General features: G+C 46.8%; 1 protein-coding gene across 1 annotated transcript in view; it reads right to left on the reverse strand.

Moving 5' to 3' along the window:
• The window catches only part of LOC103751248 (A-kinase anchor protein 2), a 389,311-nt gene extending 379,567 nt beyond the window's left edge, over positions 1-9,744 (reverse strand). The window contains 1 exon segment of the mRNA XM_029556941.1: positions 9,418-9,744. Coding sequence (XP_029412801.1) covers positions 9,418-9,462 — 45 coding nt within the window. The 5' untranslated portion in view covers positions 9,463-9,744.
• Between the last annotated feature and the right edge of the window lie 260 nt (positions 9,745-10,004).

A 10,004-nucleotide genomic window follows, 5' to 3' on the forward strand; every position in this document is an offset into this window, starting at 1 on the left:
TGCAATGAGACATCACACTCATAGTTAGCATCACCAGAATGTGGACTTCTTTCCTTGGGCTTCCCACTGCACTGCTGGAAATAAGGTTATCTATTTATTCCATGTGTGTGCTGTGTGCATGTGTGTGTGAAGGGGTGCTCCCTGTGCTTGCACCTGGGAAAGCCCAAGGCTGATTTTGGGTATCTTTCTCTATCACTCTCCATCTTATGTTTTGAGATGGGGTCCCTTCACTGAACCCGAAGTTCATCATTTTAGCTAGATTGACTAGGCAACAAGCTCTTGAGATGTGTCTCTGCCCCCCCAAGCCCCACACTGGGATTACTAAGCCACACCACTATGCCTGGTTTCTATGTGGGTATCAGGAACCCAAACTCAAGTCCTGTGCTTGTACTGTAGGCACTTTACCCACTGAGCAATCTTCCCAGCCCTGAAAATCTTCTTTATTGCACAGTTGGTCTCACTGAAATTTTGAAGAGCAGAGTTTGGGTCAGTCAATTCAGTGCAAACCTTCCAACCTGCTCAGCATTGGTAAAGTCATCCAAGACTCTTAGCCAATCCCAGTCCAAGGCAAACCCTCACAACATGCCCAACCAATCCCAGGCAAACCCTCCCAATGCATCAGCTGATCCCAGGCAACCTCTCCTGAAAGGTATCTTACGTGACTAACAGAATTTTCACTTTATTCAAGTAGAACTAAGTACTCAGCATCAACAACAACTTCTCCCTCTGACCCTGAAACTCTGGTCCTGAAAATTAAACCCAGGACCTAGTATATTACCACTAAGTTCCATCTCCAGAAAAGACCTCCTCTTGGTCACTTGATTTGAGAACACAACTGCATGGTTTCCCAAGAAGCTATTTTAGATTCTTGCTTAATAGGCCTGAATTTGATTTTTTTTTTTAAATGCTTAGGCATCTCACAATGAGTTTGTGACATTTATCAAGGTCCAAGCTGTCATCTATCTTTACTATTGATCTCTTTTACCAATCAATGGTTTTCAAAGCTTTCCCCCCAAACAGCAGCTATATTTAGAAATAGCTGGGAATTTGCTAGAAATGCAGTTTCTCGAGCCCCTTCTCAAGTACACTCATTCAGACTCTCTGGGAGTGTGGCTCAGCAGTCTGTGTTTTAAGGAGCCCTCCAGTGGATTCTAAAAAAAATGTACATTACTGTTCTATACCATATGGGACACACACACACACACACACATGCACACACGCAGAATCTGCAGCAAATATCTATTACTGCTATTATAACTGCTTTGACCAGTGGCAGCTCCCTGTACCGGCTATTACCTGATTCCAATAATAAATCAGGATCATCTCAAACATCCTGCTGAGAGATAGGCTCAGATTTGCATATCTGATTTACATGTCAGATTTGCATACCTTGGACAAATGTTCTTAAAGATTCTTCTATAACAAGAGGAATTTCCCACACCAGGACACTGATTGTCTTTTAGATACTTCTGTTAATTTAGAAAGCAATCACCTACCTACATGTGAGTATGCTGGGTTACAATTTTGTCAGTAATTGTAAAGAGTTCACCTGGTGTCAAAAATATAGCAAAAAGGGTGTTATTTTTCCAATAATCCAAAATCTGGATGTCACACTCACAAACCCTAAGTGAAAATGCAATCTGATTTTGCAACATAATGAATGACCTGGGGGATGCCCAGAGGACTACTTCACTTCACAGCCTCCATAGGAAATCCAGCTAAGCCAGTGCATATAGAAAACACACTGTAAAGTTCAGAGCCCCGCTCATCTAAAGGTCACAAAATGCCGACCTGTTGACCAAAAGAAATTGCATGTGATCATAAATCTTCTGAAAATCTTTAAACGCATTGATATTATTGTTCTTTTAAATGGGAGATCTTACATTTAAAAATTAGATTTCTGGCTTCTCTTGAAAAAGAGTTGATGTAGTAACAGTGGACCCACATTCTCACACAGCATAAATTAACTGCATCTCCACTGAGCAGTGGCATCTGCTTCATAGCACCCCAACTTTCCACTCTGTGATGTCCCTGATTAGGTTGCATATTAGTTCCTGGAGCCTATTGGGTTCACAACTACAAAAGATCCTCATTATTGGGGCCAGAAATATGCTCAGTGGTAAGAGTGCCTGCTGCTCAAGCATGAAGACCTGAGTTCAAATCCCAAGCATCTAACTTAAAAAACCAGGCACGGCCACAAATGCCTGTAACCCCAGCCCTGTAGGGGGCAGAGACAGGAGGATTGTTGGGACTTGCTGGCTGCCAAGTTCAGTGTCTCAAAGGAATAAAGGGAAGAGTGACAAAGCAGGACACCAGATGGCTTCTGGCCAGGTGTGTATAGAACACACACATGCATGCATGCACGCGTGCACACATAGACACACAGACAGACAGACAGACACACACACACACACACACACACACACACACACTACCATTTTTCTTGTCTCTGTACTGAAAACTCTCAGTAAATAGTATGTTCATCTCAAAACTCCTAATTTGGCAAAAATGTTGAGGTTAAGAGAACACTCCCTTTGTGTCTCTTTTCTATTTAAAGATGCATGAGTTATGGGTTGTTTATTTATTACAAATAGAAACCTTCTGTGAGTGCTTACTGCATGCCTGCTCTGACTCTCACAAAATTTCTCACATAACCCTCACCACAATTCCATGAAGAGGGCTTTACCTTTGTACCAGTCTTAGAGATGAGGAAACCAAAGGACACCGGCACTGCACAGGCATTAACAAAAAAGCCAGGACTTGATCCCAGAATCCACGCTCCCAACCACTCCACCAGATTGTGTAAAGCCCTCACAGCCTTCAGGACCCCTGTCCTGTGCCTCATGCCCCTTTGCTATCTCAGCCTGAGTCATGCCACATAATGACTCTGACTCTCACTGTCGTCCAACATTCCCCCAAAGGAACCAGCGAGGAAATGGGAGTGGCTCAGAGGACCAATAGAATAGCAGTGGTCCCCGAAATACTGGGCTGGCCACCACAGAAATGTAGACGGGCCTCTACCAGAGCCTGACTTTCTTGTAGATATTGGCAAATCATAGTCCCAGCATTCCCCCTTGCTTTTTAAAAAATGACTTCTTAAATTTCATCTCCCATGGCTCTTTAAAATTTGTCAGAGCAGCTGCTCTTTGTCCTATAAGGCTAAAATCCAAAATACCCAGATGCAGATAACTATCTGGAGAGGTGTACAACCCTTACACATGCTTGTGCAAAACTCCCTTGGCACTCTCAGGCCCTATAATGGTCCCAAAGTGTCAACTTGCCACTGGGCAGTCCTGCAAATTCAAGTCAGGGCAAACCCTTCTTCAGCATTAATATCCCCTGAAAATAATTTCTTAGACCTTAACATGGAGTTTTTAAATATATATTTTTAAATTTTATGCATATGAATGTATTGCCTGCATCTATGTAAGTGCACCCATGTGGTGCAATGCCCAAGGAGGTCAGAAGAGGATATTGGATTCCCCTGGAACTTGAGTTACAGACAGTTGTTAACTGCCATGTGGGTGCTGGGAATCAAACCCAGGTCCTTTCAAGAGCAGCCAGTGCTCTTAACCACTGAGCCATCTCTCTAGCCCCTTAATGTGGAATTTTAGAAGAGTGTCATCAATGTCTATGAGATGGAAGTAGGTAACAGATGAATAGTCAACACCTTAATTCTCCAGTTCCTTGTCAATACTCCAAAAGGGACATGTATGTGATGGTTCCCACAAGAACCAGTGTTTGTTATGAAAGGACTTAGGGTTTGGGTCTCTAACACCTCTGGGGGATCCCTGACTTTGAGTGTTGAACTGTGTTATATGTAAATCACATTAAGGATTTCCTATAGCTTAGGCAGACTAACCTTGGTGGCATGGGTGGCAGCCCCTAGGCCTGAACTTGAACTCTGAACCGTAGAGCCTTACCACTCCAATGTAAGAAAAGCCATAAAAAGATGATTCTAATAAAAACCTGGATTCTAATATTTCACTGGAAGTCCAGGGTACAGCCAGTCTACCTAGGCCTACTCAGGACAAAGAAAGGAATCAGGTTGGTGCATCTATGGGGAGGTCTTGAGAGGAGAAGAAAGAGGAGAGGAGGAGAAGAGAGAGGGAAGGAGTGGGGGGGGTGAGGTGAGAGAAAAAGCATAGGGAGGGAAGAAAAGGTGAATGAGGGGAGAGGAAGGAAAGATAGGGAAAGCAGAGAGACACAGAGAGTCTGAGAGAGGAAGGTAGAGACAGAGACAGAGATACAGAAAAAGGGACAGAGAAAGGGAGGGGGAGGTTGAGACAGAAAGATACAGAGAAAGTAAGAGAGTGATGAGTTAGAAAGAAATACAGAGAAGAGAGAGAGATCTAAAGCAAGATCCCAGAAGATGCAGATTCCATTAAGAGATGTTCAAGTCCATGTACCTCCAAGCTCACCGCTCTCCTCCCACCCCACAAGACTCCAGTGACAGACAGATCCTGCTCACGTCAGCACCTCTCCAAGCTGGATGTGTCACTGACACAGACAAGTGAGAAACAAGAGAGACCAGGGCTTCCCCCAGTCTTCCACATCTCACTGTGTGAGTCTGTATACTCAGTTGTGAAGCAAGTCAATGAGGCCTGCCTACACAGCTCAGAATAAGTGCAGCGTGTACGCTGTTTGTGTGAATAGTGAAGCACTGTGCAAATGCAAGGGAGTGTTTTTATTATTCCACTGGGTGGGTTCTTGATACATCACAAAACTCCCTAAAGAGCAGAGTAGGTTAGATCATCAGTTCATACATCGGCACACATAAACACACTCCTGCTGGTCCCTGATGCTGGCTGGAGGCCTTTTCCATGGGGCACTTGGGGCTTTTACCCAAGATAACCTCTATAACATCTAGTTATTCTCATTCATGCCCATTGAAAACTATCTTCCCCCTGGATATGCAGACACAACACCACCCTCCCCCAAAGTCAGTTTCCATTGAGATGAAACAGCTTCTTCCTCAAAAGAATGTTGCTCATTGGGTTAGAGTTTATGTTGGGTATTTCCATGTACTGAACCCAGCCAGGCTTGAAAGAGTCTCAGAAGGACATAGGCCTCTTGGTTTATCTCAAGTTTTCCCAGTACTATGCAGTCTGCCGCTGTCTCGTGGGCTCACAATGAAGCTGTGGGTCACCTGCACAGTGTTCTCAGGAGAAAAGATAAAGTACTGCTGCCATCTTGGACAGCTCATGCCCTGCTGTGTAAGCTCAAACCCTGGTTTTGGCACTGTCTGTTTAAAGTTGAGGCACCTCAGTATCTTGGCTACATACAAAATGGGATATGAGAGTACTGTCTATTTTTCAAAGCTCCCTTTTTTTGCTAGAATTCAGTGAAATAATGCCTGTCAAAAAGCATTTTCTAGATGGGCACGGGGTGGGGCATGTTTTCAATCCCAGCTCTCAGAAGGCAGAGGCAGGAAGATCTCTGTGAGTTTAAGGTCAGCCTGGTCTACATAGAGAGTTCTAGGTCAGCAGGGCTACATAGTGAGATCCTGTCTTCAAAAAAGAAGAAGAAAAAGGAGAAGGCAGAGGAGAAGGAAAATGAGGAGGAAGAGGAATAAGCATTTCATGGAGGGCTGGAGAGAGATGGCTCAGTAGTTTAAAGTGCTTACTGCTCTTGCAGAGGACCGAGGTTCCCAGCACCACATCAGGCAGCTCACAATCACCTGTACCTCCGGCTCCAACGGATCTGACTCCCTCCAGCCTTCCTGGGCACTTGCACGCACATGCTGCACATAAACTCATGACAGCACACATTCATATACACATAAATTAAATTAAATAAATTTTAAAAGGAATTTCAGGAGCTGAGGCGATGGCTCAGTGGGTAAGATGCTGGCTGCATGTGAGTTCAGATCCCCAGCACCCATACACCCACCACGTGCCTCTAACCTCAACAATGGGGGTGGGAGGTGGGGTGTGGAGACAGGCAGATCCCAGGGCTGACTAGCCAATCAGCCTAGCAAAATAGGGAGCTCCAGGTTCATCAAGAGACCCTATCTCAAAAAGTCAGGTGGAGAACCAGAGGAAGGTACCCAACATCAACCTCTCACAGCATGCTTGCACATGCGTGCGTGTATACATGCACATACATACGCACATACAGAGAGAGAGAGAGAGAGAGAGAGAGAGAAGCATTTCAATCTTTCACTGGACTTGTGCTGTTACCTACTGACTTAGCTTCTGTCTTTCTCTTTCTCACAATAATTGCTGCAAATAAATAATAATGAGACAAAAATAGATGTTTGTGGTTATCAGGAAGATTATGGTGGTGGTTTATTGACATGCTCTTCAAGTCTTGCTTGAATGACAGCTCTTCGGGGAGGTGCTCCATGTACGTTGAGGCTGGGTTCCCTGTCCCACTCATATGTTCTGGGCACAACCCTAGCTTGTACTATATAGTAATTGTTCACATGCTTCCCTACCTCCTCCATGACTATGAGCAGCTTCCGGTTTAAGAAGGGCCAGCACTTCACTCCTCAGCTGAATGCACAACATCCAACAAATGGCAATTATCAGGAATCACCATTCCCATTCATTCTACTGCCAGAAGCACTTTGTATATTCTAAATTTATAAACCTGGGAGTGTCCCTAGAGACGAAAGGAACGTGCTGGAGGAAAGAGAGTTGCCAAAGATGGAGTTGCTCTTCTGACAGGATGGGGACTAGAGATTCAGTTTATGCATTATAGCTGCTGAGTAATTCCCACTGAGGGGAAATCCCACAGATGACGTTGCAACAGATATCCTGGGTCATACGACACCTGTCCTTTCAAAAATTAAGCATGCAGCTGGGTTTCGTGGCGTATACCATCAATCCCAGTATTCAGGGGGCAGAGGCAGGCAGATCTCTGTGAGTTCAAGGCCAGCCTGGTCTACATAGCAAGTTCTACACCAGCCAGGGCTACATAGTGAGACTCTGTCTTAAAATAAAAAGAAAGGGAAAAGAAATGATAAACAAATTAAGCACACTGAGGGTAAGACCTTCCTGCTGGTTGTTGAAATCTAACCTGGAGACACTGACTTATCAGCATTGGTGCAGAGGTACCTGCTACAGAGAAACCTGTTCAACCTGAACAGATGAATGGACCCTCAAACCATAATTCCTACCATCGAAGAAGTGACACCAGGTGAGGCCTGGCCTCATCAGAGTTGAAGGAAAGGAAAACAGAGCTGTCCCCTGCCCTCCCATGACAAAGCAGCAGAACAGAGGGCTCAAACATCACCTAAAGACAGCTGTACCAAATGTCTCACTTCCAAGACAGTTCAAGAGATAAACTCATGAGCCCATTTCACAGAGGAAGAAACTGAAGCTCAGACTCCTGCCTGAGCAAGATCCAGGAGCTCGTGTAGGTGAAGATGTGAGGAATTGTTCTTGGCTTGCCTTACATCCCTTCAGGCACGCTAGGTTTAGGAGCAGGCTTGTAAGCTTCTCCTGAAAATTCTGGGAAAGTAGCAGAGAGAAGCAGGGTTTGCTGAACCTGCAAAGAGTGTGCCCTAAATTAAAATGTAGCATAAAATTGTCCATTGATTACAGCCACAAGTTCTACCATACTCCTGTCTGCTGATCTGCCCCACCACTTTCTCTCAGTGATAACACTTAGAAAATCTTCCCTGGTGCGTATTTGCTCTCATATTGACCCACCAATTCTCCAGACTCCTCAACAGTGCCTCAGGATGAACTTGGTCCCACAGCTCAACAGGTATGGGTGCATATTTATCTTCTCCTCTGCTCCAGAGAACAATGAGAGTCTCCCTAGATCTTTCTTGAAAATTACCTTGGCCCTTGCTGGGGTTACTCAACCCCTCTTGGAAGGGGCAGCCCAGTTTGTAAGCTGCTATTGGCACCATGTTCAGAAAGCAAGTCCTTTCATGGAGTTCAGCTGTCCTCAGGCATCTGGGGAAGCTGGTCATGCAAAGGCACAAAATGTGACAACTGTTGCAGATGGTCAGCAGCAGCCCACGGGAGCGGTGGACTATTCTCTGGAGCAGACTCTTGTCAATGGTTAAAGTAGCCCATTATTCAGTTTACACAAAACAGCCACCAGCTCCATGGTACCATTCTTATCAAGTTCAAGACAAACTGCCACACTGACTTGATACTGACTTTAGAAACCACAAGCAACTTCATTAACCATCAAAATGCACATGCTCTGGATGGAAAGGAACGAAAAGAGCAAACAGCCTTCCTGAGGACCAGGTTCAAAGACAGTTCCAGACGTCAGCTAATGCGCCTCATCATGGTCCATGCACAGCCCTCTCTTTCCAGAGAAAAGTATCCAATGCCTTTCAGATTGAAAGAGTTTGAGAAAGGAGGTCTTAGAGTCACTGAGACCACATAAATGTTTCTAAAAAGAGAAAGGCTTGTGTGCATTTTCCCAATTAATATTCTGTCCAAAGGCTTTTGAAAACACTTTCACACATGCTTTGCTTCCAAAACATTACACAGTATTTCTCTAGCAAATTTATATATGTTTCCAGGGAATTCCTGGCCCAAGGGGGTGGGGGGCTACTTGGGTAAAAGAATGTCTGGCCATCCTTTTAATGCAAATATGTTAACAGACCTCTTTTAATTTGCTATTATTTCATATAGTTGTGGTAATCATTCCCCCAACCACAAAGGAAATATATAATCCAGCTGTGGTGGCTCCAGTAAAGAAAAAAAAAAATCCACACATGTGGCCCGTTGGCAATACTGGCAAGGCCTCCCCAATCTAGGCAGCCTCAGACAGTTCTTTTTTTTGAACCCTAGAAGCACATGGTACACTTTTCTGAAAGTGCATGTGAACTTTGTCAAAAGCAGTTGTTTCTTTGTATGGTGAGCCAATCCACGCCCATGAGAAAGCCTCTTTTGACATATTTCTGATATAAGAAGCCCCTTTGCCCTCTCTAGGAAGGTGGCCTATGCCAGAGCCCCTGCCCATATCAGGCAAAGGAGGGCACACTGGCACCCCCGGTGTCTGGGAGGAGGCTCTGCCGTGAAACTGGCAGGCTGAGTAGCTGGTTGGGCAGAGGAAGACAGTCGCCACGGTATGGTGTGGGTCATAGTTTTCTCTCCCTTCTCAGGAGGAGGAAGTCAACGACTCCAGAGCCCTGGGTGATAATAGCCCAGGAGTTCTCCCACCCTCCAGCCTCTGTTTTAGTCTGTCCTTGAGGAGCAGCAGCAAGCATCTTATTTCTAAGCCAGTTTTGCATGTTCAAATCTTCCCAGCACCAAGCGAGCCCCAGGGGTTTAGTCTACAGTCATATAAAGGCAAAAAAGCAGAGTTGCTGAGCCTGGACAGACTTTCACCCTGAACACGGGGCCTGCGGCTACCGTGCTGGCGCGTCGCTGGCCCCGAGCCCACGGGTCCCGGTCCACCCCAGACAATAGATCAAGAAAATGAAATGAAAAGTGGACTTACTGCTATGACTTGCAGCCTCTCCTTGTGCAATTCCGCCTCTGCCATCCTGGAGAAGGGCACACGGGCAGGGGAAGGAAGGAAGGAAGAAAAACAAAACACACGCTGTAGTCACCCGAAGAGATGGAAGGGCACGCGTGGGGGCTGAGATGGACCCGAGGAACAGCCGAGGGGCGCGTGGGGTCCGCTCAGGTTGGCAGGCAGAGCTGTGCGCACCGCCGGCTCAGGACTCAGCCTCGGTCCCCGCCCGCGCGGCCGCCTGGCTGCGCCCCAGAGCCGTCTGAACTGCAGCTCCCGGTCGCCACCGCCACCACCACCGCCACCGCCGGCCGCGCCAGCCGGGGACGTGGGCCGAGGGCAGCCGCCGGGAGGGCGCGCTCGGCGGTGCTCCGTCCCCGCCCTGACGTCTCGCAGCCTTGCTCCGCCCCTGGGGTGCGGGGAACCCACCGCCGCCGCCGTCGCGCGCGAGTGGGGCACCTGGGGCGCGGGTGATCGGCGAGCTCGGGGGCGCACGGCTGGCGCGCGCTCCGGGTCCAGACAAGCCCAGGCGGCGCCTCTGCGCAGAGATGCCAGCCCAGGGGTCGCTGGCA

This window comes from Nannospalax galili, unplaced genomic scaffold, assembly GCF_000622305.1.
Source record: "Nannospalax galili isolate Female #2095 unplaced genomic scaffold, S.galili_v1.0 scaffold666, whole genome shotgun sequence".
Classification (NCBI taxonomy): Eukaryota; Metazoa; Chordata; class Mammalia; order Rodentia; family Spalacidae; genus Nannospalax; species Nannospalax galili.